General features: G+C 40.3%; 1 protein-coding gene across 1 annotated transcript in view; it reads left to right on the forward strand.

Moving 5' to 3' along the window:
- The window catches only part of ARSJ (arylsulfatase family member J), a 40,077-nt gene extending 26,346 nt beyond the window's left edge, over positions 1-13,731 (forward strand). Inside the window, exon 2 of the mRNA XM_086746775.1 lies at positions 11,140-13,731. Coding sequence (XP_086602901.1) covers positions 11,140-12,547 — 1,408 coding nt within the window. The 3' untranslated portion in view covers positions 12,548-13,731. The remainder of the gene's footprint in view (positions 1-11,139) is intronic.
- Positions 13,732-27,410: the final 13,679 nt, after the last annotated feature.

Below are 27,410 nucleotides of genomic sequence, written 5' to 3' on the forward strand. Positions count from 1 at the left end.
CGGCCTCAATTTCTGTTAGGCGGTTGGATGCTCCCGCAATGCAAATAGTAAAGCAAGTTGTGACTGAGGAGCAGTGTAAACGAGAAATTACCAATCGTTAGGAAGGATCAGAGTGTGCAGCAGTGGCATCCAAGATAGTGCTACTTGTTTTGCTAAGCCAGATTTAGGAGGGACATAAAGGAGCGTTTATCCAAATCACTTCATTATTGAGTTGCATGGAGGCCTAGAAACCTCCATCCCTTAATAACTCAATTTTTTTTCCTCTTCCTTGGTGTAGGAGACAGAAGGTGAGGGAAAAGGGTAGCAGGATGGTGAGAGGGGGCTTTGTGGTGCCCCATGACCTGGCATCTTGGCTGCTGTTAATCACCGAAACGGAGAGCTTTCTGATTTCCCTGCCCTCCTGCTCTGCATAGCAGCCGTACGTTTTTCCTAGCCCTTGCCCAGTTTGGGCAGAGCGCAAAGATGGCAACCCGAATCCGTTTGGTACAGGAGCAGAAGGCAGCCAAGCTCCTCCTCACAATCAGAGGCAGCCACGGGAGCTGAATCTCAGGGGCATTTTTTCGTCTTTGCTCCTGTTCCAAGGGACGGGCTGCAGTGAGCTGAGCACAGTACCTGCTCAAGTTGTTTTGTTCCTTCTCAGTTCCAACATATGGAGCTTTTAAGAGAGAGAAACCGATGACCGCAACATTTAAGAATACGTGGGAGGAGGATTCGGTTTGTCTTCACGCTTTTATTGCTTTCCAGAAATGTGGAAATTCCTAAAGTAAGAAAGGCATCGTGCTTTGAATACAGACATTTAACTTCCCTTTTAGTGCCATATTATACAGTATGTAATGTCTCTGATGTGTTAGTTGAAAATTGTCAGATAAATGACTGACAGCCCTGAAACATTACTCCACGCTCCTTCCTTCCTTTGCTCCAAAAGCACACCTACATCCACTCGGATAATGGCAGCGACAGCATTTCATTTCCATGTTGAATCTCCCCTGTGAATAAACAAAATATGTTTGATTTCCCCGTGTTGTCAATCAGGAACCTCTCATCTGGGACCCAGGTTAATAAAATACTTCACCGTTTTAACCCATAATTTCTTTGGGAACTGCACGCAGCGCCTTCAACGCCAGCCATTGTCTCAATCAAAAATGGACTTAGATATTGTGGTCCGTTCTGAAAAACGGATTGTAATACAATATTTCTCAAGTTAATCAGGAAGTGGAAAAGAACATCCAGTAGCGCTAACAGTCTGGATTTAATGAGGAAGTAGGATCTAGGCCAGAAATACGCAACAGAATTTGTACATAACTGCCAGTAGTAATTGTAAACAAGTAGATGCTTTTAAGTGCTGTGTTTTACCAAATCCAGTTACAAACTTGTTTTAGCATCAGGGTTGAGGCTCCATTGCATCCCACCAATGTCTTATCAGAAGATTAAAAGCGCTAGCAGTGTTGTACAACGGACGTAGCACCCTGCTTAAAAGAACGGTAAACACAAAAGACTAAAACTAATAAGAACATGTCAGAAGGACAGAAGAATTAGAGGCCAGTTGCAACGCTCAGGCTAAAAACTACGCAGAACCCAGAGGAAAGCGTGTCTCTTGGCTCCCAGCCTTCCCTTTCAAGTCAAGGTTATTTCTTTTGCTAATGACTCAGTGCCACTGCTGTTGCCAGCAAACGTCAGCCCAGAAAACTATCTGTGTGGTTGAAAAGTCAAAATGCATTTTTTTTTTTTTCTTCAATCCAGATAAAGCTGTTCTTCATATTATCAGGGCTGTAGCTTTTCTTCCTAAATGACTTCAGTTCCAGCAGAAGCTCGGGAGGGGCATGAAATTATTTCTGGCATGTGTCTCTCCCAAGACACCTGTAGAGACAGCAGCAAAGGGCATCATTATCTTGCTGGCAAGAATGCTGGCGTTAAAGATTTTGAACAGGAGGTGTCTGGGTGGGCGCTGGAGTCTGTGTGTAAAATTTCAAGTTATGTTGATTAAATGGATTGCGCACTCTTACTTTTTCAGTTTTGAATAACAGCTTATCATTTAATACGCACCTGGTGTGCCAGCAGTATCAACTACAGTTGTCTGGAAATGTGTAACTGAGCTTTAAGCATAAACGCTCAGCTCTGTCGCGTTGCTCTAGGTGGATATCCCGCTCTGCTCAATTGCCGGGTGATACATGGGAGATGAAGGAAGAGATAATAATTTCCTTTTGATGCAAATATATGTTTTACGATGATGTTGTATGATACACCACATGAAGCAGAACAAATAGAATAATGACGTTGAGATGAAACTGAAATAATAATTCAAGCATATTTCTTAATTAATCAGCATTCACAGTGAATCCCTATGCTAGAAAAGGAGTTTCTTGCATTAATTCAGGGACTCATTTTTATGATATTGAGAAAAAATTTATCTAAAAGAGTATTCCTTTGAAATTGATTGAATTGATCCTTCTATTTAAGCGGCTACATATTGATTAAGGGGGCTAGAATCCGTTCCGTCTTTCCTGTAATAGGTGCTTTGAAACAACTGAGCTTGAGATGTATCATGGAGCAGGATAATAGGGGTGATATAAACACAAAAGAGAGATTGTGACCATTACCACTTGATTAGCGCACTCTCAATAATCATTTATTTCTAATTTTAAATTGGAGTCTCAAAGGCTAATTTAAGATTTCAAAAGAAACTTAATGGCCTATGATATACTTCAGCTCAATACAGCAATGAAACGATGACATTCTCCAATGTCAGGCTCAGAAATTGTGTGTTTATTTAGTTGTTCCAATGGTTCATAGAAAATCACAACTTTAGCAAAGTTTGGATGTTGCGTGAAGGTATCTAAAACCCTTGAGATGTTTCCGAAGCTCCAAATAATCCAGTTTTTTTTTTGTTTGTTTTTCAATGTCATAATATTCTTTAATTACAAAGCAATTATCTCTCTCAGATGATACCATATAAAACCGTGATATGGTAGTTGTTAACCTGTATTTTACATCTTGTCATTTTGTCCTCAGTCATCCTCGCTGTCAATTCAAGGTCGCTTTACAGCATTTAGATTGATATAGACTCTAAGTACTGGATATATGAATAATATGTAAGGACAATATTAATTCAGAAATAGTAATAAATGGCGGAAATGGGTACTTTAATTAAAGTGTAAGATAAGAAAATAACTTTTTGGCTGCTACCTTAAGGACTGCTACCAAATACATCATTTTTATGAAAGGTGTCGTCTTATGAAAGGCAGCCATACATTGAATATCTTTCACGTCCCCTAGGTGCATTCACTGAATAAATTCTTCTTGAAGACGAACAAATTTTCCTAAACTGTCACAGAATTATGAGTTGCAGCCTGGAGATTTCAAGCTGAAAAATATTTCACATGTGGACATGGCAATTGTGATTTGGGTTTTGTTTTTTTTTATTGGTCATGTAAGAACGCCTATGTTATTACCAACTAATGTATTCTTTTAGGCAGAATGCTTCAATGGGACATGTTGGCATTTACCCTAACTACAAGAATGACTAGTCTAGGATTTTTTATAGTATCTGAGATTATATTCTCTCCAGATTGAGGTGAAGGCCTCTTTTCAGCACTTTCAATGCTCAGGAGTTACGTGCTGAGAACAGCCTTTACAAGCTGGTACATGCCGTTTCCCCGTTCCAACGTGTTGGTCTTGCTCCAGCCTCATGCAGTGCTTGCAACAAGGTCTTCAGACCAACTTTTGGAAGTACCCAAGAAAGGAGTTCTCCTGCATGCCAATTTATGGCTTTTAGACTCCATGTATCTGATTTTCTTCTGGTTTTCCTCCTGGAAAAAATGACTGAGGCGGGACTTAAAAAAATCCACCTCTAATTAATGAATTGGTTTTCCTTTGCTGTTTTCTTGCCCTAACTTCAGAAAACTATGTAGGGATAGTCTGTTTATGTTAACTTCTCTTCTTGGCAGTGTGGCTCCAGTATACGCCTGAAGTCCCAGCAGTGCATTTCTTTTCCTTTTAACGCCTTGATTAGGTGTCATATCCGATGGGATCAATTTTTGCTGAAAGCCCAGAATTTGGCAGCAATGTCTGGATTTGTGGTTGGGCATGCAAAGTATTTAGTCACATTGTTTTCTTTTCATGTCACTTACATGCCGACGTGAAACCGAGAGCGCTGATTATGCAATCGTACATTTTTTTCCCCCTCTTTTTTCTAAATTAATAACATTCAGCGATAGAGTTGGAAACATGCTCTGTTTCCACAGCTGCAGCAAACAAGGAGCAAAGAAAACAATAGCTGCATGTACACATATGCATTCCAGCTGCTGCTGACTCCCACGTTCTCCTTCATCCTTTTTGTCCTCCCTTTCCAGCAGATAAATCGTCTCAGTGACAGGAAGGGTTAGTAGCGAATATGCTGCCAGGTTAATAATGCGTTGTAAAAAAATTGGAATTAGCGTATGAAAATGGGAAGTTGGGAAGAAGAAAAGAGAGTAGAGCTGGTGCAGAACTGTGAGATGCAAAATTGGTCAGAATGTAGAGCCAAGAACAGCAACATTTCTGGCTTGGTTCTCTATTTTTTGAGCAGGAAGGTCCACCTCTTCTGAACCACCACAAGACAATCACTGCAAGACCCTCTGGTTCTTGCTATTGATAAATGTTTATTTTTGTTAAAGTAACTCTGGGTGGCATCTAGATGCTGAATTATAAAAATACGCTTGCAGTATAAGTGATAATGGGGGTGTGAGGACGTTATTCAAATGACCAAATGTCAGGGCTGGTGTGAGATCAGAATTTCCAAATGATTTTGAGATTGAGTTAAGGCATCACAATCCAAACGGCATTTGGTTAAACAAGAATACCTTAGTTCCTGTAGGTCCTTGGAAAAAAAAGGTAATTGGAATAATAACTAACGTTATTAGTCCACAAATAAATTGCTACGTTATTTTTTCTTTTTCTGTATTTGATGGAAGAACCTTAGCTGATTTAAAAACAGAAAAATCTCCACTACTTTGCCAAAATTTGAAATTAGGGCAAGATTCAGAACCTTTCAAGTTAAATGTTTGCTGTGGCACTGCCAGAGTGATAAAACAGTAAATAATTTGAGTTAGACTTTTTATGTAAATACTTGGTTTAGAAGTGGATATTTTTGCGCTGTGATTTATAAGCACATAAAAATCCAAGGAATACAGCTGAAGATGAAGTGAATGTGTGTATGTGCGTGAAAAATTCGGGTTTGTTTTATGTGGGCTGACACAGTGAAAGTCTGCAAAGGTTTCGAGTTCACAGTTAGTCTCTAACGTTGCGTTTGCTTCTCTGGTCCATCTACATTCATAACCTGCCTTCCGCCCCAGAATCTTATAAAAGTTATACACTAGAAGATAAAAATGGTTAAACGATAAATGTATGCCAGAAAGAACTCTATGAATCTAAATTGACAGAAGATTGAGCAGAGAGGTTTTGTGACAGGTCATGTTCTAATGCAGAAGGCATTTCTTTCACCTTCATAATGTTGTTCAGAATTTCATCCAGGACAAAATGCTGCATGGCTGACTTGAGAGTTATTTCCATACCTATAGCATCACTCGTGTTCAGGGCACAAACTTTGATTGCTTGCTTTGGTCCTGTTTCAGCCAACTACTTGGCTGAAGTTGCATTCTTATTTAAATTAACTGAAGCTTTCGCTATAACTTTACTTTGGAACCAAGTATCCAGAATTCAGGGGAAAAAAAAAAATTCTCTCATGCTGCTGCATAGCTGCTATTTTTGAAAGACAAACTGTAATTTATATAGTATCAGCTGAAGGCTCCTTAAGGTTGATTCTGAGAAGACTATACTGCATGAAAACTGAAAATTTTTCACTAGCATTTAGAAGACGTATCACATGGAATAATGCACAGTTGCCGTAGAGCACCAATACTGAAGAAATGCGATAGACGGAGTTGAGCTGGCCTGGCCTTGTTTAGAACAGATATTCCATCTTCCTACTGTAACACATGCTGAGGTGCCTACTGCCTGCTTTTGGAAGCACGATAAGTGGGAACCTCCACGCAAAAAATGTCACCGATTCTATATTCTTTGCTCATCTGGAATAGCTGTATTTCTTTTGTTGTGTGATACAATCAAAGACTTCTAAAGAACAGTTTTTGACATCTTACCTGAAACTAAGTCTACTTTATAGACTGGTACCTGCGTGATTTATTTTATTATTTTTAACGAGGAAATGCATAATCATCAATAGTAATCCCTTTAATTAATGTAGCAGGTGTACCTCACTGCTATCGCTCCATTCACAACTCACTCTGGCAAATTATTTTTTTTCATTGAAAATATTCTTTTCTAAATCCTAGGCTAGAGTTTATGATTTTTGAAATTGAGAAGTTTTTCTCGAAATATCCTGAGCTATGCAAGCATAATAATAATAAGTTTTCCCCGTGTACTAACTAGAACTGTGCTAGCAAAAGTTCCTGAAATTAGAAACTTCAAACTGTGCTTCTTCGTTAATCTTCAGTGAGCATTAAAAGCAACTCAGTTTGAAGATCATTAATGCAGTAGTTTAAAATTACAAAAGCTTAAAATGAATAGTTTTGAACATGCACATTACAAAATTAGAAACATCCCAGCTTCTTTCTCGGTGCAGAACCCACCCTGAAGTTAATGGGGGAAAATACTCAATAGAAAACTCCTTAGGGAAACTTTTTTTAAGGAAAACTGGTTTGGCCTACATATATTTAGGCACCATGGGGATTGAGGCATGCCAGGAGAACCTCTTCTACTATACAGCCCCTAAGTCTTGTTCTCTGCTTCAGGAGAATAGTAGTGAAAATGTGCAAAGACTACTGTCATGGAGCTGCTTCTCGACTTTGGTTTGCTCTCCAGATGAGAACTGGGAAAATAATTTAGACCGACATCAGAAGGGGGAAGTTAAGCCTCCAAATGTTAATGCATTCCTTAAGCTCTGGTCAAATTGACTTGGGTGTCCCCGTGGTGGTTTATGTCCACAAAAGCTCTGGCACCTGAAGGTACAGTTGACCTTGAACAACTTAATGGTCTCTGCACCTTGAGACTGAAAGTAGGTAAAAGCCACTGGCTTAGTTTTGTGTCTTTCTAGATTAAAACAGGAAGGGAAATCATGTTGGAAAGCAGTATCATGAGCTCACACTCAGGATGGAAGATTTATTTGTTTGTTTATTTATTTTAAGAAACCTCTGAAGTATTTCTCTCGGCATCCAAGAAGCAAAGGGCCTATGAAGTCATCAAGATACTCCCTCTGGGAGTCCATTGCGTTAAAGTTTCCACTACAAACAAGTAAACAAAGCGGTGTAACAGTCAACCAGCGTTATACAGCTGCCTTAGCCGGAACTGTTATCACAGGGTTTTTACGGTAGACATCGGAAAACTTCCCCGCTAGTCAAATGGAAACAAGAGTAGAAAATGCGCAAAGAGCAGCTGTGCCCATGTAGAGAGGCTAAATTAATTTTTAATATCCATATTATTAGCTGAACACACTACGTAAATTTTAATTAGTTCCTTATTCAGCAAATTTTAAGTTTCAGGTATCCAATAGAGGCAGCCATGATATAAAACTTAGAGGAGTAGGGAGAAATAGTATATGCGTGTAAAGCATTTGCAAGTCTTGAAGCTCTGTTCTTTTATACAGAACATTTTCAGTCTGTTACCTTTATGTAAATACTATCCATAAAGGTCCAAGTCCAAACAACTACAAAACTAGAGTCTGTGGCCTGTCAGCATTTGCTCATATTTAACTGTTTTCTAGTGTTGTCATGATCATAATGAATTCCAGGCTGTTCATGATCATAACTTGCTTTTGACATTTGGGATTAAATTCAACCACTTCATCCTAAAGAATTAACTAGTCTTGCGGTGGAAAGCGATGAAATCTATAGAATGTATTTCACAGACATTTCACAGCACTTAGTGGGCTCATGAGTTTATCTTCCAAAGAACTCCCCTAAAATCAGCGTCTGCCTCTTATTTCCTTTGTGTCCTTATTATTTCCTTATTTCTTTTCCTTGTCCAGTTTTTTCTTCTCTTGCGCAGCCTAAATACAGTTTCCAAACAGTAACCTTGAGATATTTTTCCTGTTCTTCCATATAGTCAATGCCTTTTGCTCAGATGACTTTGTTTTTCCATGAATGGTCTGCAAGTCCTGTGAAAACAAAATACTTTCACTGAAAAAAAGTAATATTGCCGCATAATGGATCAATTAGGAAGGCACGTGGCCTTTCACAGAAAAGTGAATAGATCTTGACTGTTTTTGTAATAGTGAAGAATATGCTGATCGTTAGAGGTTGATATTTCTTTGAAACATTTATACGGGCTAAATATCTTCACTTAAAATTGATTATTTCGCAGGTCCCTGTTGACATATATGAGTCTAAAAAGGCGTATCTATTTGTATGTATATGCAGAAGCATAGCCATGCCGTAAATACGCGCACGCATGTGGGGAGCACCCCAAAGGCTCACGTGAAAAAAGACAGCAGCAGAGAATTCTATGTGCATTGTAGCCAGCATATTGAACAAGTTACTGAGGGGACTGCTGAAATAAGTCTCACTGCTGTATGCCAGATATTTTCCTGAGAAGAATGCGTATAAGGCTAATTCTTGATATTTTTTGGTTTGGTATTTGTCAGATTAATGGTGTAGGAATTTAATGCTTAGCTATATAATTGAAAAGCCCTAGCTGGGGAATCTATGTGTTGTTTGAGTTGTTTATGAGAATTAACTCTGCATGAATATCATATTTTCTGTGTAGGCTTTGTCAAGAGGCAAACTGGTTTGCCACGCGTCGCAAATTCTGTTGCCCGTCCCCTCTAGACTCAGATCCTGCGTCGAGGAGACAGGTGGAAGGATCTCTATTACAACACCGTCACTTCGGAGAAAATCCTGACTTCCAGGAAAATTAGCTTATCAGGGGAGAAACTGCCCAGCTGGGATTGGGGGTTCATCTCAAAACAGAGGTGGCTGGCAAGGTTTAAGAAAACAGAAGCTGTTGACTAAAATAGTAGGGTGTGGACAAGGACTTTTCCAGCTGGATCAAACAAGGGGAATTTAGTGAGTTTAACAAGGCGGAGGAAAGAGAAGGACGTTAAATGTCTTGTGAACGTAGTTCCCTGAGGACTCTTGAAGATGAAGTGAAGTATGGGGCACTGCCATGAGTCCGCGCGGTTTCCTTACTGGAGTTTACAATTTTTAAAAGGAGATGAATATTATACTCGAATCATGGGAAAGATGTGGGTATTTGGGTGCACATGACACTTCTTCCACAAAAACCAAAGGGTGGATCTCAGAAACATGTCATTTTGAGAGCGTGCTTTAACGACGGCAGTATCTCCTGGGTCAGCGCCAGCTTGAGAGTTTGGGGACAATGGGATGGCAGGGCTCCAGATCCACACACCGGTAAGAGAAACGGTGCTCTGAAAAAGTGCCGGGGAGAAAATGAAAAGCAGCAGCACTGCAGCGAACTGGGTAGCTTAAAGCAGAGGAGCGCAACACTCAAAGCTTCTGCAATAAATTAGTCGAGAGCTTCTGGTTCTGTGAAAAGAAGTTCAAGAATAAAATGGGAGTTACACAATTATTGCAGATTGGCAGGCATTAAAGGCATCTATGTTGCCTTCTAAGATCCTGGCCAGGAAGACATCGTATAAAAGCAGACTTTCAGTTATTTATGGACAGGCAGAGCCTAATGGTTTTAATTTTCTGGATCGCTCTGGAGACCCATTGGATTGGCAGCACTAGCAGAATGTGTCAGGAAGTCCCAACTCCTGCCACCACAAAGGAATAAAAAAGTGGGTTTGGGGAAGATTCACGGTATTCTATTCATGCCTGAGAATTTAATCTATTCTCACGCTCAGGGAGAAGTCGTCTTTGGTTTACAGTGTGGTGTCACATTTTATTTTTTAGTGTCAAACTGATATAAATGGATTGATTTGTCCTTCATTTTTTATGCTTACTACTGGCCATGCTGAATTCATTTTCTAATCGTATGGAGGCCGTATGTATTCTTTACACACAGACTGCGCTGCACTGCAGAATTTATTATCCTGTGCTTTAAATATACTGCTGTTACATGCTCAAAGTCCTGCGTATTTATATGGTGTAGATAAGTTTACCTCTAGCAAATTATGAGGCAGTGTAAAAATTGTGTTTGTCCACATAATTTTCTATAATCATTATTAAATGGAGACATGTCAAAGCTTTCTGTGGAGGAAAAAGTACCTCAAAATATCTGTGCTCCTGTATACGCAGGTATTTTGACTAACTCAATTCGCAGAGAGAAACATTTCATCAAACAGTTAGGCAAGAAAATGACTGCTGAACCAGAGACCCAGTGACGAAATTATCACTTCCTTTCAAGCGATCGCTCATAAATTTCTTTCACTGTAACTGTATATGTGTCTTTGAGTTTTGGCCAGGGTATTTGCCATCCATGCATACTTACGCCTTTTACTTGGGAGATAAATGCTGGAGCATGGGACTGTAGGAGAAAGCAGAGCCAGGCTCCATCATGTGCATGCTGATGACTGACTCTGGTCTTTTTTTTGTTTTCCTTTGATTTTTAATAATATCTCTGCGAAGTCATAGCCCGTATGCATATCGCATGATGGATGACTGGAAATCAGACCCTCGGGCTTTCACATGCGCTGAGAACTGGTCGCGAGTCAGTGCTGTAGGACTTGTTCGTGCTCAGAAAAAAGCAACATAACCGGGAAGGGCGGTGAGTTGGGCTGCTAGTTTTAAAATAGTCGTGCCCAAAGAGCAGCTCACAGGCAGCCTCTGAGATCCTTTGACATTGCTCGCAGCTACAAGGAAATTAAAACATTAAAAGTGAGGCCAGCAGGGAGAGAAGCGTGTGACGCTGCCGTGTCGTGTTTCTTGTGCAGTATTGTTGACCGTTGGCCAACGGAGGTGGGGGAACTGCTCTTAAACACTTGTGAAGCGAAACAGATGCCGTTCTCCTGTTTCAGCAGATTTAATAGTATGACCTCGTTAGTTTTTTGACATACGCACTTGAAAAGATTTCCAGTCAAAATTGCTGCATGTATAGGAATATTTGCTGTTACATCAGTGTCCAGGCATAAAGGCCTGAGCGTTTCTTTCCCTGCACCCCACCTGATGCCTTTCTCCTCCCTGCCTCCAGGTACCAGATACACACGGGCCTTCAGCACTCCATTATCCGGCCAACCCAGCCCAACTGCTTACCTCTGGATAACGTCACGCTACCTCAGAAGCTGAAGGAGGTTGGTTATTCCACGCACATGGTTGGCAAATGGCACTTGGGGTTTTATCGCAGAGAATGCATGCCCACGCAGAGAGGATTTGACACTTTCTTTGGCTCGCTCTTAGGCAGCGGCGACTATTACACTCACTTCAAATGTGACAGCCCTGGGATATGTGGCTATGACCTGTACGAGAACGACAACGCAGCGTGGGATCATGACAACGGCATCTACTCAACACAGATGTACACGCAAAAAGTACAACAAATCTTAGCTTCTCATAACCCCAGGAAACCTTTATTCTTATATATTGCTTACCAAGCTGTTCATTCGCCTCTTCAGGCACCAGGCAAGTATTTTGAACATTATCGATCAATAAATAACATCAACAGGCGAAGATACGCTGCAATGCTAGCTTGTCTGGATGAAGCCATAAACAATGTAACCCTTGCTTTAAAGAAGTACGGTTACTATGAGAACAGCATTATCATATATTCTTCAGATAATGGCGGGCAGCCAATGGCTGGTGGAAGTAACTGGCCTCTCCGAGGAAGCAAAGGGACCTACTGGGAAGGAGGTATCCGTGCAGTTGGGTTTGTTCATAGCCCCCTTCTGAAAAACAAAGGCTCCGTGTGTAAGGAGCTTGTGCACATCACAGACTGGTTCCCCACTTTGATCACGCTGGCCGAAGGGCAGATCGATGAGGATATCCAGCTGGATGGCTACGATATATGGGAAACCATTAGCGAAGGCAGACGTTCTCCACGGGTAGACATCTTACACAACATTGACCCGATTTACACCAAAGCCAAAAATGGGTCTTGGGCAGCTGGCTATGGGATCTGGAACACTGCGATTCAATCTGCCATCCGAGTGAATCATTGGAAACTGCTGACGGGAAATCCGGGATACAGCGACTGGGTACCTCCACAGGCCTTCAGTAATGCGGGCCCCAACCGCTGGCACAACGAACGCGTTTCTTGGTCGGCTGGCAAAACAGTGTGGCTTTTCAACATAACCGCTGATCCGTATGAACGCGTGGACCTCTCTGCAAGGTACCCAGACGTAGTGAAAGAGTTGTTGCGGAGGCTTTCACAGTTCAATAAGACTGCGGTTCCTGTTCGATACCCACCTAAGGACCCTCGGAGTAACCCAAAGCTGAATGGAGGAGTCTGGGGGCCGTGGTTTAAGGAGGACGAAAAGAAAAAGAAATCAGATAAAAGTAAAAGTGCGAATAAGCAAAAGAAGAACAAAACCAAGAACAAGAAAAAAGCAAATCGGAAAAAAGGACAGTCATTACATTGCCGTTCACGTCTTGCTGGTGGATAGACTCAAGTGCGCTCTTTTGCCAAGTCTAAGTCAGCTTGGCCGAACTCTCTTGAACTTCTGACAGAATATACTAAAAAGGCTAGCTCTGCACTATGGATGGAAGTTGTAATGTTTTTATTTTTTTCTCTGATTTCACCAGCACAAGGTATCTCAACACTCTGCCTTGAGTGTACGTAAAAGTCCCCATGACAAACTTTCTCCTCTACAGGATGAATGGTGCTCACCTATCACAGCTACATTCCAGATAACAACGGCGATAACACCTGATTTCAGTAAACTCAGTTTTGATGGACAAATCAGTTGGAATATTTGGAGCGTATGGAGATGTTAATGGCAGATGTTCTCAAACTGACAGAAGATTCATAAAGAGAAAGTAAAAACAAAACTTGAGAACCTCTGTGGGTCAGAATGTATTAGTCACCAACTTAGGACATTTTTTTTATATAATACAGCAGAAACATGAAGCCATCAGGATAACTTTTTATTGGTGCTGAGGAGAGGAGCATGCTAGGAGGAAAGCTGCTTTGAATTAGACTTTGTCTGTCTTCTGTAAATCAGAAATATTTTTAAAATTTCCGAGGTGTGCTAAGCTCCCCCCATTTGCGGTAAAACCAGAAGGTTGTTCTTCAACACACGTGAACAGCTAGCACACGCCATATATAATTTAATCTAGGCATAGGCAAAAGCACATCACCAAAGCGAATGTAGTATTTAAACACTTTAAGATACAACAAGATATAAAAGACATAATTTATTTTACAGCACAATACTTATTTCTCTTCCAGTAAAACTTTCCTTAGTGGGTGATGCGAGGTACCCCCGTGGGCGCTAGGGTTGTTTGGGGTTGGTTTTTTTTTTCCCTTTGATTTTTAATTTTATTTCCATTCTGTCATTCAGAGTTTTATTTAACAGATCCATATCCTGAGAGTACTGTAAAATAAGAAAATACTGTCTACACTGCTAGGATGAGGAAGGAGAACGATTCAGGTGCATCACTTCATTATGTATTTGCCTCCAATTATATTGAATGTAACAAAGTGATTATTTAATGGAGTAGTCACGTGAATATTGTTCCGTTTCTGTACACAGGCTAGGCCATCTTGATGTTTGGGGGGGAAAATTCTACTTTAAACCTTTTATTTATGTATCTATTAAAATAGTTTATTTTTATGGCATTCATAAAAGTAGTCTGCCTCTTTTTTTCATCCAAGATAGCAGTTCTGTCCTTGTTTATTTTAAAGGAACTCAGTAAGCTTTTAAAATTACTATTATTTTTGCTGCAGGGATGATTTTATAACATTTTGCTTCTGGAACAGAATTTCTTCTTCAATTATATATATAATTTGAGACGTGGTTCAAACTTTGCCCTTTGCCAAGGTGTCTGCGTTGATGATTAATGGATGTAGTGACCGCATATTCTTGGTGAGCTGTGATAATTGATACAACACATACGCACCGAGAAGTTTCAAGATTAACTAAGTGAAATTGATGATTCATTTGGTAAATAGCTGTAACATATTTTGGTAAAATTTAAAATAAGCATGCTTTTCAACTGCATCTCACTTGACTCAGAAATCACATTAATATAAATGGATTACAGCTGAAAAATGAAACTTTCATAAAATCAGCGTACGCTAAAATCTGAATCATGTCCAACACCCCCTGACCTTTTTTGAAAAGAAAATAACTGCAGCCATATACTGCCAAAACCTAGAAAATTGTATATTTGCAGTTTTAAAGCAGGATAAAGCTGGCATTAACAACCACTTAGAAACCAGTTAGTCATGTTTTAGGGTTACTTTGGTAATAAATACACTGGGGAGAAGATAGAAATGGACTTCTTGAATAGTTACCTCTATATAATAATTACCAAAGGATGGTGTGTATGTGCCTAAGTGTTTAATATTGTCACTGCTGTTTTTCATATTGTGCGGTCCTTAAGAGAACTAATTAATTTTCTTAGGAATCTTTCCAGTTTTACTTAAGATCCAGACTCTTCATTGACTAATCAGGAACTCAAATGTTCTCTAATTTCTCATTTTTTAAAAAGAGTACCATTAGTGTCCTTAAAAGAAATCATAATCGTGTCTTGAGGTGTTAGACTCCAAAATGTGATGTATAAAATGTATGTCTTTGAGAAAATGCCTGTCTTTTTGGTCTTTGAGAAGAAGTAAGACTTGTAAAGTTAGTCTGGATCAGCTGTCAGTTCACAACTACACGTACAAATGGGACCAATGTAGAAACAGTGACTTTCTAGGTTGTCCCTTTTCTAGTTTGGGCAAGGATCTAGATTTCAGTAATAAACACTAGGAGAGAAGTCACGGAAGCAGGAACTGATTTTGAAGCATTAGACTGTCCAGCTGACAACTTAACACATAAATCGTGATGTTTGTTTGAAATACCCCTGCGTTGCACACTGAGTTCAGCATTAGAAAGAAATAGTAGCGTTTCAGACTTCCCGAGGTCATTTTAAAAAGGCCACAATTAGATGTGTAAGCTAAGCTACACATAAAAAAAAAAGGACTAAGATGTTTTAATTTATTTTGGCGTAGTAGAAAAAAGGCCCTGTAATAAAGTGTTATCCTCATAGAATCAATGATTGCCCTTTTCCAGGGAAGTTTTATGGCTGCTTTGGCTTTTATTGGACTGAAGCAACCAGACGGCATTATTCTCTGACAACATTTTATCCTAGAATTATTTATATCTGTCCTCTCTCAGGCAAAATGGGAGTCCTTGAAAGTAATCGGTGCAAAGCAGAAGAGTGGATCAGTTCTTGCGTGCCTGCGTATTAAATAAACGTGCCACAAGATTAAGCGTTTGTAGAGTACACAATGGGAGCACATTTTCTAAGGCGGCACTGGCTCTTAGTTAGGCTAATTGCCTTGAATTTGATACTCTGATCTGGTGCAGGGTAAAAGCCAGACTTAGAGCGGGTTAGAAAATACCCACCATTTGGAAGCCTTCCCAAATATTTTGTTGAAAACATCCTGACGTGAACATACCGTGTTGCCATTTTCCAGTCTACTCTCGCATATTATTCCAGCAATACAATGGTCTCTAGGTTTTGGTGGTACCGTACAACTCTCAAACCTGACTTTCTATTTACAGAGTCATAACTACTTCATACATTCCCACAGCAGGATTTCACAGGTTATTTTTGTCTCAGAACCTGTTACGTGCCCAATCTTGGGGAAGGTATGAGAGGTGAACACCACAAACAGTAGAACAAGGGCTACTAGACTTTCCGAAACCAGTCCTATGCTCTGAAGGAAAACCAACCATCCTACCAATTCCTAGGCAGACAGAGCGAGGGGGTTATCGCTTTGCTTAGTCGGATATTTTTGTGCAAAGGCACTCTTGAAAACTAATTGATATTTGGTGTAAGTCTCTCTACCCACATGTTTAAGAGACCTAGAAAAAGACTGGGTGGGAGGAGGAAAGGCAGGGAATATTTAGTTCTTATTTTTAAGTTGTCTCAAGCCTTCTATTCTCCACGTGCTGTAGGCGTACACGAAAAAAGGCAGGTCTGATATAACTCTCTGATCTGGTCTTGGCGACATCCACGCCTTTGGGAGGACCAGCCTGAGGAGGGAGACGATATTTCCTCCTTCTCCGTGTATTGTTGATAGCTGTGATCCTGGATCCTGATCATTTCTACACCAAGGCAACCTGAAGAGTGAGAAGGATAACTGCAGGGAAGAGAGGAAGAAAGAAAAAGTGGAGAAAGAAAGAAAACCCAGCAAACCAGAAGCAAGAAAGCCTTGCCTTGTCATCTGTGCTCCCTGAACACAGTATATCATGCTGAATTGCTTTTTAAATTCTTGTAAGTTTGAAAAATACTTGTGTTGTCATTTTCAAGTTCTCTCAGTTTTATTCTTAAGCTCTTTGAACTACTTTTCTTAATGGTTAGGTAATTTTATCATGTTAACATTTTATTGTTGTTGTTGATGTGTGTTGTTTTTATTTAGTTTGACCTCAAGTTGGAGACAAAACACTATCCTGGCTACAGATGAAGACCAGTGGAAGGAAGCGCCAAGAATGGTAAGTAAATCTGAAATGGCATTCTTTATTTATGGGTCGTGTTGTTAGATGTGAGGACAAGTCCATGCCGTTGTGAAGCTCAGTCATGGCGTATGAGTTATCGTAACTCAGGGGTCATTAGTGTCTGAAGACATCCAAAAAGTTCCTCCATCTGCTGAGGCACGAGGCTTTTTGGAAAGTGAATTAGGCCATTAAACCCAGCAACTTCCTCTTTCTCCTTGGAAATAATGGGTGCTGATTGGATTTCAGGCTGATGAAAAGCACTCATGTTTCCATCCGTGCAGGATTGTCCATAACGGGTTATCTGAAGTATCGCGCAGACAACAGTGAAACCCAGGGCTTTGTGGTCACATTGCATAGAATAAGCTTGGTTTTTTTTTTCTCTGTCTTTCATGCACGGCACATTCAACAACCAACACTCACGCTTTTACATAGCCACCCACGTTTTGCAAGTTGCCTTTTATAAAGACCATTAGCTTTTTGCAACAGACAGCGGCAAAAGTTAGAAGGTATGAGGTCAGATACCAGGCTGCGGCGTTTAGGGAATAACATAGGAATGGACTTGCTGTTAAGAATTTCTTGCAATTAAAGTAGCTTCAGATTTGGTTGATGGCAAAAATAAGAGCAGTTTCCACAATGCAATTAGACCAAAGAAATTAACATGTCTGAATTCTCCTTAAACTACTAGGAGATGCTGAATTCTTCCCAGTGACATTCTTCAGCGCAAATGGGGGGGCTGGATCTACCAGCTTCTATTCCAGAGGTTGTTCAGAAAAATCTCTGAAGAAAGAAAAAGAAAGGAAGAAAATAACATATGGTATGTTTTGTAGGATTCCCCCCCGCCCCCCCAGATATGGAGATGTATGAAGAAAGGATTGTACCTTTGCTGACTTGAGTATTATACGCAAGTCCTGGAAAAAATACTTGGTAATTTTCTATACGTAGGATTCACAGACTAGCTATAGGTTCATTTTGTCATCTCACTTTAAACTCAGTGAATATTCATCAGCGGTGTTTGAGCAAAGCAAGTAAAATGTAGTTTACTCCATACGACATATAGTATAAATTATACTACCAAAGTTAGGTTTGCTTTTCCAAAAGATAACATTAGCTCCGAGAAAGATGCTAGGATATACAATACACCTCTTGACCACTGACTTAATGAGCTGTACTCTCAGGACAACAGTAACTTTACTTTTGCTGCTCTTAATCTCTTATTTTCTTGTTTCCAAGAACAAGCAAAGAATGCATATTCCTACAGAAAAAAAAAAAAAAAGCGTAAGATTTAATTTAGCAGTTAGGTAGTGCAAGCTTAATTTCAGCATTCCATTTCTGTTCAGCAGTGTAGTCAATAATATATTTCATTTCATTTCTGTGGAACATTTTTCAAGGTCTTGGTGAAGTGGAGGAGTTGTGTGAAAGGCTGCCCAATGTGCACATAGAAAAATGTTCTCTTTCACTGAATTACGCTCGTTTTCACCTCTGCCAAGCAAGTTAATAATAATGGATATAAATACAGTTAACTGCATGAAGGAAGCTCTAATTAAGTGCCTGGGTTTTAATTGATGTTGCCACAGAGATATAGTCCATGATATGGTTAAAAGTTATTTCATCAGTTCCCTTCGTTTCAATTATAATCAGGGCAACGTTGCTGAAGTTCAGCTTGCGACTGAAGTAACAGAACTGATTAATGACTGTCATTGTGAATTTCCATAACGAGTGGAGAACAGGGTCCTGAAATGTCATACCAACGAAGTCTGAAAAATATTTTTTTATAATTCCTTATAAACATCAGAGTCTTGGTAAAAGTCAAGTATTTAATCACCTAAAATTAGGGCAGGCTGTGGCATTTGTTGTCATTCCCTAGATTTGCTCAAAAAGATGACTTTTGAGAATTACTTGGCAAGGCTGTGTTTATTCCCCCTTTAAATGCAGCTTTGCTTCTGCTGGTTAAGATTAGCCAGGTTTGCATGCAGGAGAAAGTCAAAGTAAGAACGGTTCTTCGTTATCGGCATACGGAGTGCAGTTTGGAAAAGGACAGCACGAGTATCAGAATCCCAGTACATTCGGAGAGATTTGCCAAAATCTAATGCGATGCTAGGCTAAGGCGTTCCTTTTAGATAGCCAAGATATATTTTAATTTTTTTGAGATGGCTAGAGAAGGAGGGGAAACGTGGCCCCCTGAGAAAACAAAGAGTAGCAAGCTGTGACTGGTGTCATACATGGGATGAAGAAACTGCAAGTTGCTCACAAGGAACATTTTGTGAGGGTGAGCTGAATGTCATTAAAGAAATACTTCATCTATCATCATCTGTTTCCCTTCTTAGAAAAAAAAAAACAACCTTCAAAGCTCTGACTATTGGCAAAACTTCAAGGCCAAGGGCATAGCTAGTCATGTCTTACCTTCGGGCAACCCTCCTAAGTCTTTTTCTGACAGCATATCTTTTTTTTTTTTTTAGTGATTGGTCCCAGTTTCCTTAGCTGGTTCCATTACATTTTATCACTCTAGATGGAGCAAATATAGTGTTGATAAAAATCATATTGGAGCTTTTTGGTCGCTGTTATCTTTACCAAATTGTCATCTCTTAGACCTATTTCTAATAGACTGAAAAAATTCATCTCTTACTGCTATGTGTGTAGCTATTGAGGATTTGCAAATTACATTGACATATCTCCGTTCCATTTGGACAGCAGGGGAAAGTATCTGCAGTTAATAAACGTTAACCTCCACAAAGAAGAGTTTGCAGAGATTCAGAGGGAGCGCACAGCCCTGGCCCTCAGCCCAGATGACTTCAGCAACTCGCAACCTTGTGCCTTTAAACATGATTTCTTTGAGATTTTTACTGCCACTGGGTATTTTTTTTTCTCCTTCTCTTTGAAAGGAAAAAGGCTAAATGATTAATTTTGCTTTCAACATCGGATGTGAAAGTCTGCTTGGAAACCCCGCTGCGTAGAAAGGCAGCACGAGGAGAACAAGAAGTGCCTGGTTTGCGTCAGGAGGAACACGGCGTGCTGCTTCCTCTCCCACCGCTCTCCTCAGCCTCCCACAGCCCCAGCCACCGAGTCATTAACAGCAAAGTCATTAAACTTTTTAGCATGTGAATATGCCAAGATCCCATGATTATCCTCAGATAATGAGCAAGTTTAGATGAAACTGTACCCTTTCTGCTTCCTGTCCTTTCCCATTGCTTCCTTACTTCCACGGACTGACTAAACCTGTGGGATGTTATATTAAAAAATGAGTGGAAGGTTTTCTCTATTACGGATTCAGCAAGCGGAGATCTTGCCAACATCTGTTTCCTTCCCATCCATGCCAGCAAAGACCAGCGTGAGGACTTGTGCGAGAAGGCAGTTCTTGAAGTCCAGCTAAAATCACATCTTTCTCGTATTAGTCGTGGTTGTTTCTCAGAGGTACGTAGGAAAGCATTTCATGTAATGTAATCCTGAATGCAGATAAATTCACAAACAAATGATGACTTCTCATTGCTCCATCTGCTTAAACAGTAGAGTTGTTAAATATACAGTGTCTTGCTAAAGACACAAGCTTATAAGGTTGCATTTCCTCTACTTTTCTTTAATTCCCATTTCATTGCTCAAACCTAGCAAATTCTCTTTAACTAGAAGATAACTCTTACTTGAATAAACATGACAAAAAGCATCCCGTTCTGATTTAAAGCAGAAAATTATGAAGAATCTGTTACTTTCCAGTGTAAATCTCTTGCAATAGTTAATATCTGAGTTAAAAGTATCTATGCCTTCTTTCTAATTTGACTTTTTATCTGGCTAGAGATTCCAGCCTTGTGTTATATTTATCCCCAAGACAGAGTATCCTTTGGCACCTGATGATTGTACATCTGTGTTCCAATCTTTAATTTTTTTAGGAGCTGAACAGATGGGGTCCTTAGAGTCCAATCATTGTATGGCACTTTCTCCAGTTTCTTCTCCATTTTTTTCAGTGGCATATGAAAAATGTGGACAGCAAAAGTAAGGAGAAGATTCTGGTATTAGCATAACTCAAGTGTTTTATATATATATTTCTTTTTCTTTTTTTCTTTCAAGGAAAGAAGAGAAGAAAGGAGTGCTCCTCTTCCTCCGATGAATTCCATGTCCTTTGTGACCCTCAAACTGATGTAAGGTTTCTCCCCCCTCCAACCATTTTCCTGGTACACCTTCACTCCTTGTTACACAAATCCATGCATCAGTCCATAGCTGCAAAACATATTTTGTCGAAGAGGCTGAATTTCTGTGATTCTACGAATTTTTCAAGTAATTTGCATCACTTTGTGGTTGCCCTGTCCTTGTTGTACACCACTCCAGTAGTCTTTGTGCCATCTGCAAATCTTCTCTGCAGTCATTTAGCATTGGCTGGACCTAACACCGCTTCCCGTGAAAGCACCGCATTTTAACGATGACTTCTCATTGACTGCTACGTTGGATGCCTATCAGGTAGCAATCGCTAATGCAACTGGGTGTGTGCTCTGCTTCTACTATTGGAGTTATCTTCACCTGTTGATTCCTTGGTTCAAGTAGCAAGCAACTTTGGCATCTGGGAGTCTTAAAAGCCTAAATCTCATGTGATGGAAGGGAGCTGTAATGTTCAAACTGCCCTGCAGGCTGCACTGAGCCTAGAGCATCCCCTGCTGCTGTGATCTTAGGATGGCACTCCCAAGCAAGGAGATCAGGAAGGGAGCTGGCTTTGTAGTTCATGGTGGTTTTTGTTGTTTCGTGTGAGGCAATCTTTTACTCCTTAGGTGTTGTTTATTCTTATACAGAGAGAAAAAAAAAAAAAACAAAATCAAGTTTGAAACCGTCCTGAAAAAAGGATTTGATGTTTTCTCACAGCAATTCCACTCTTTGTGTCAACTTCTACAGCTGTTTTCCAAAAGCCTCTTGTACAAAAACAGAAGATTAAAATGTATAAGATAAAGAGGATACAGAATAAATGCTCTTAATTATATTTTATATCCCAAAATATCCGAACAGCAACCATGCCTGCAATGTCCAATTCAGGAAAAATATGGATGTCCTCCTCTAAGGAGTAACTTCTCAAAAGTCGGTTTTTCACATTCTAGAGGGTAGGCATTGTTTACCTCACACTTATTTAAATCAGATATATTTATTCATATAAGGCCTTCAGGGTAACAGACCTCTCGGCTGCCCAGTTTAGCTGCTGCATGCTGAATTTGGAAACAAACAGCAGATTTGGACGTTCTCATCATCATCCCAATGGACTGAGGAGGCAACAGTCACATTCTATAATCAGCTACTTCTTGTGCCTGCAGTTCAGCTGGGAGGAACTGGAGGTAGGGGAACACTCAGGCTGACTTAATAATTTGCATCCTAAAATCTTTTGCTGCATCTGACAAGATGAGTAATATTTTCCCTACGACAATATCAAATGTATATGTAGAATGGTCTTCTAATTCTAGAATTAATTCAGTCTGTAATTGCCTAGTGATATTATTTCCCCAAAGATCATTAATTATTTTTTTTTCCACCAAGTAATTTCTGAAAATATAAACAAAAGTAGTCTTGCACTGCAAGGGCATCAATACTGCTGGGAAAGATCAACAGCTTTAATAATGAAAACAGGGCACGTGTGAGAGTTTGTAGTTACTGCTGTATCCAGGTCCAGGTCAGATATTTACTGGTTTAAATGGGCATTTTGTGAATTACTAAGGTAGATGACAGCAGTAAACCAAAATTGAAATTTGTTTATTACGAGGAGGGTAGATGGAAGAAAAAAACACTGTAGGTGTTAAGTTACCAACACTCTCTTTTATTCCTACAGGAAAAGACACATCAACGACACTCTTCTGCATTGTCTCCTGAGACAGAAGACTTCCCAAGGTATGAAATCGTGTTCCTAGCACTGTCGTTGAGATTTATCAATCCAATACTGTAACTGCGTCGTATTATGATTCCTTAGTTTGCTTTAAAGAAACAAAGGACCGCTTATTTCTTATTGCCTATAAAATGTACTGCATTTACCCAACGCTACTTCTGCTGCAGCATCTCGGTGACATTTTAGATATCTACCATTCATTATAATCATGTTCAGTTTCTCCTGATTCGCTCAGCCCTCAATCTCTCATTCTTTTCTAGAATTTTATAACTCTTGCTTTCTCTTCACTCGCCATTTTAATTTACTTCCATTACAAGCAGCCATGCTGTTCATCATTCCGGATCTGCGCTGGTCCTGGAAGCGTGGTGGTTTTTAAGCAATGCAGATATTTCCTGATCCGTAATACGCAATAAACAGGTTACCCTGTGCAACTAGATGGAAGATTAAATTGGTGCTTTTGTTAGCTAGTTGAAGCACAAGCTTTTGCTAATTTATCCAGAATGCCTTTGCCTGACCATCTGTTTCAAACGGAAATGAATCTTTGGCTTTAATTACAAATCTCTTATGAATATTATTTTTTTTTCTAACCAAATCTACCCTTTTGGAGATTGCTTGAAATCTCCCTGTGTTGTATGAAAGGTGGGTGGGATTAACAGAGTTGCTTGATAGAGTGATTTCATTTTTTTTTCAATTAGCCTTCTGTTAACGATTTTAAATCTATTTATGCGCTTGCTGTAAGTCGAAGGAAAAATCTGTGTTACCAAACTGTGTTTACAAATTTGCCGCAAGACACCATGTTATGAAGCAGTCAAAGTACAAACACGTTAAACCATATGGAAAATCCACCCCGATCCTGCTAAATTGTTCCAATGTTTAATTACTCAGATCATTAAAAAAGTGTGCACCCTCTTTCTAATCGCTTCTTCTAATTTAATGGCCTAGCCCTCGGATCAGATGATAATTCGTTATGTGTTCCCCACAAAGGTGTGCGTAGATCAAGACCAAACACGAAATATTCCTACTTCAGGTGCTGTTCTCCAACAAAGAATTACTCAGCTCCCTAAGGATTTGTCACTGAAGTGCTTTGTAGGTTTCTTTTTACAAGGGAACAGTGAAGTCATTCTTTTTATTTTCAATTAAATGGGAGGCGGGGAGGAGGAAATGAAGAGCTTTGGCTGGAGTGTCGGGGGAGTCCTTACTATTGGTAAGATCCTCTGGAGCTCTTTGCTTTCATCTTGTAAGGAGGGGGAAGGGGAGCTCTCCTTCCCCTTTCTCTGGTAGAGTGGCTTCCTTTTCGTTCATGGTGTCAGCAAACCATTCTCCGTTTGGTTTCTTCTAGCTGGGTTGGCCAACGTGCCCTTCACATCCAGCACATACTTTTCTTTTCCGCCTACCCAGTCTGAATCATAGTACTGTCCTAACTTGCATCTTCTGTGGCGCAGGGCAGCAACTCCTTTTTCTGACTGAGAAAGAGAAGAAAAACAAGCTGAGTTACACTTCTTGGCACGTTTTCCAGCTCCACTGGAGAACTTGGCCCTTGCTAGTCGGTAAGAAGACCTTGAGCAAGCAGAGGAATCTTTCTTTCCTGCCAAGCTGTCTTCCCGAACAGAGGCCAACTTGTAGCAACACGGAGTGGAGATGAGTCAGTGAAACATGGACTTAGGTAAACGCTGTTAACTGATATTACAGAAATTTCGGCAGTGTCTCCAGAGACAGCTGCATCTGTTTCTTCATCTAAGAACCGCTGAGGTGGGGAGGTATCTGAACACTCCTGCTGGTCCTCTCCTGGTGACTTTCACCCCTGCAAATTTCAGTTCCCATCCCTCCTCATCATCAGCTGTTGGTGCATGTCATCACAATGCAGGCCTACACGTAGCACTGCTTATGAAAAAGAAAGAGTTCAGCTCGTTCTCTTCAAAGGTGTTCCAATTTAGAAGGGTGCCAGATGACCTTTTTATCTTCTTGAAGGTATTTTCTCTCCAGAATGACCAGAGTTACTTTTATGAGCACAGTTTATTCAAATGGTTTCATAAAATTCTTAAATTAAAAGCAAGGGATTCTTTAAAATAAAGATATTTAAAAAGATGAAAATTAGATATATTTCTTGTTTCATGTAGCTAGCTTTCACTCTACAGAAGTTGATCCAGACAACGCATGCATAGAATACTTGCATTAAATAAAAACTTTTAATTTTTAGGAGAGAAATGTCTCCACTCGTCTCTTTTGGCCAGTTAGACTGTACTTGTTAGGCCCGTTCCAAATGTACATTCTGAACCATACCATTTTTCATGAGATTTTTCCACCAGTGTAATTAAACCAGTACAATATCTCCATGATCCCTTCCACAGTAGTGTAGAGTTGTTTTACAGTAACGTTGCAATAGTTTTTTCCCCCCCTTCCATGCAGAATATAGGTAGATATACCTATATGGGCTTCTTTTGGGGGGCACAGATATTCTCTTTGCCTTACTTTCAGTTGTGCGTGGTAGAAGGCAGAGAATCCTTCCTGCGCCCTTTGAAAGTCCTTGACCATCACAACGCTTCTCTGTTACCTTCAAATTCTGTCGATCTGCCTGCCCTGTAATTTCACGCGGCGATTTGTGCAGCACTTCTCTTTGTGCAGACCACCCAGACCTTGGATGCCACATCCCAAACTATCATCTTAGTGCTCACCACCACTGTTAAATCAGCCCATAGTTTTTTTTTTTCCTCTGTGATTTCACTCTTCTAAGTGCTTGTACAGAAACTCTATCTACACTAAATGTTTCATACAGCTTTTAAAGGAGTCCTGAGAAGGTTTAGGTGTTATTTTATAGAAAGACACTCCTCCCTCTCCCCCATTTCTGTACAATATTCACTGCGGGAAAATGATTCACTATGATTCATTCTCATTCCCTCCCAAGCTGTGTTCTTCCCCAAAAAGCACAATATTTCATGTTCTCCATTAATATTGTGGCTATGACTTCTTTCTTCTGTGTTTCTCATAGAGAAGTTTAGCAGCAGCTCCTCTAAAAAGCAGGCATCTGAGGAGTATGAGAGAAAAGCTGGTATTATATCTGGAACCAACTCTCTGCACCTCTCAGGGAATAACCTCTCAGCTCTTAGCAAAAGGAAACACGCTCTGAGAATTGCTCAGCTGGACCTTAAAATTTCTGGGCTAGGAAATGCAGAATAATAGGATTAGAGAAGCAGAGTTGTCTTCGTTTCCCTGCGAATGAAGGTTGCGGTTTTATGCGCTTGGCCTCCGTGTGATTGCACAGACAGAATTGGCTTGTGTAAAACAGGAAAGATGCTGATGCTTCATCCAGTTCTTCATCTGTGTTTGAATGAAGACTTCCAGACAACAAAAGCATTCATCTGGGTTTTTACACCAGTAGATGGCTGTTTAAAATGTGTATTCTCAACTACTCCCTATGTGTATATTTAGTACCAAAAAAAAAAAGGTATATTTAGGCAATAAAAGATAAGCCAGGAGATTTGCAAGGGTTATCATATGACTTTAGCAAAGTTACCCTCACAGCAAAACAAAGACTTGAAACGTTCAAGGCCAGGTTGGGTGAGGCTCTGAGCAACCTGATCTGGTTGGAGGTGTCCCTGCTTCTTGCAGGGAGGTAGGACTAGATGACCTTTGAAGGTCCCTTCCAACCCTAACCATTCTATGATTAAGCAGCCTGACCATGGAATTTAGGCGCCTTTACTTTTCCATTCATAAATCCACAAAATCGATGGCTTCTGGGTGTTTATTGCTAGCATTAGACCCTCTCTATACAGATTGTCCTGAGGAAACAAAGCTTTAAATATTTATTTCAGGTTCCAGCGGCTCCACTTGGGGATGCGAGAATTGTGATCGTTCATTAAATCGGTCGGGCTCAGGAGCCATTCCCGTGGTTTTACGCCACGGATCATATTGCACGTGAGACCCGAGCCCTGTAACCCTTTGGCACGAAGCACGGCGCATGCAGAGAGTTCAGTGGTGCTTCCAGAGCCGACTCGAACACGTCTCCTTGTTTTTCAGCTGCTGACAAAAAGGTGCTTTAAAAAAAAAAACTCAGAAGTTAAACAGATGTGCTTGGAGAAGCTGAAAATGGAAATATTTCTCACGTGAGCCACTGCACGCATGCAGAACGGAGGCTGCTTTGGTCTGTTGCTCAAGAGACCGGCAGCCTTTCCTACAAGTCCCGTGGAGCAGAGCTGCCTTGCTGTTTTCTTGAGTTTTATGGCTAAAACAGGCTCAGAGTTGGATTCTTAAGCACACGGAGGATAAAGTCCTACAGGACTGAGTTTCCCTGGGCTAAGAGGGGACAATAGTTTTCAAAACCATGGATAAGCTGGCTACACTACGGTGCCACTTCAATTGCTTCCAACTATAAGCAGAGAGATGTGAAATCCATCAACTGTGTGCTTATAGGCTTTTTAGCTAAGAGGTCAAGTCTCAGTTGCCAGTAAATAGCAAATAAAGTGGAAGCCATTTCTGTGCCACTGTTGACATACGGCAGGGAAATTGGAAGGAAATATTAAGAAGGAAACTATTACTTGGTGAAGGGAGGGGAAAAAGAAGGAATCTTCTCCTTGCTTGCTCATTTCTTGAATTCACCACAGCTAACCTGACATATTCCATTTCTCTTTAACACTGCTTCTCGTTTGCTTTTGCACTGCTTTCATCTAGAGTGTGAAATTCCAAGTCCCCGTGAAAAGGCTGCCGTAGGGATATTCTTGGCAACGCCGCGAGCAGAAAGTACAGGAAACCTCACAGGAGAGTTGGTTCCAGCCACGCTGCCATCCACGTTTCGCAGCTGTGAGGACATTGAAAGCAAATCCAAACACCGTCTTTTCCCTTCTACAGAACCTCACTGAGGGACAAGTGCCTGGGACCAGAAAAGTTTAATGAAGTTATTTTGCCGTCACAACCCGCTGAAGTAAACGGGGGAAATAAAAAAATCCCGGAGAAGTTTCACGAACCAAAAAGGGGGCAAGATAG

Source organism: Chlamydotis macqueenii, chromosome 4 (assembly GCF_036417535.1).
Source record: "Chlamydotis macqueenii isolate bChlMac1 chromosome 4, bChlMac1.mat, whole genome shotgun sequence".
NCBI lineage: Eukaryota > Metazoa > Chordata > Aves > Otidiformes > Otididae > Chlamydotis > Chlamydotis macqueenii.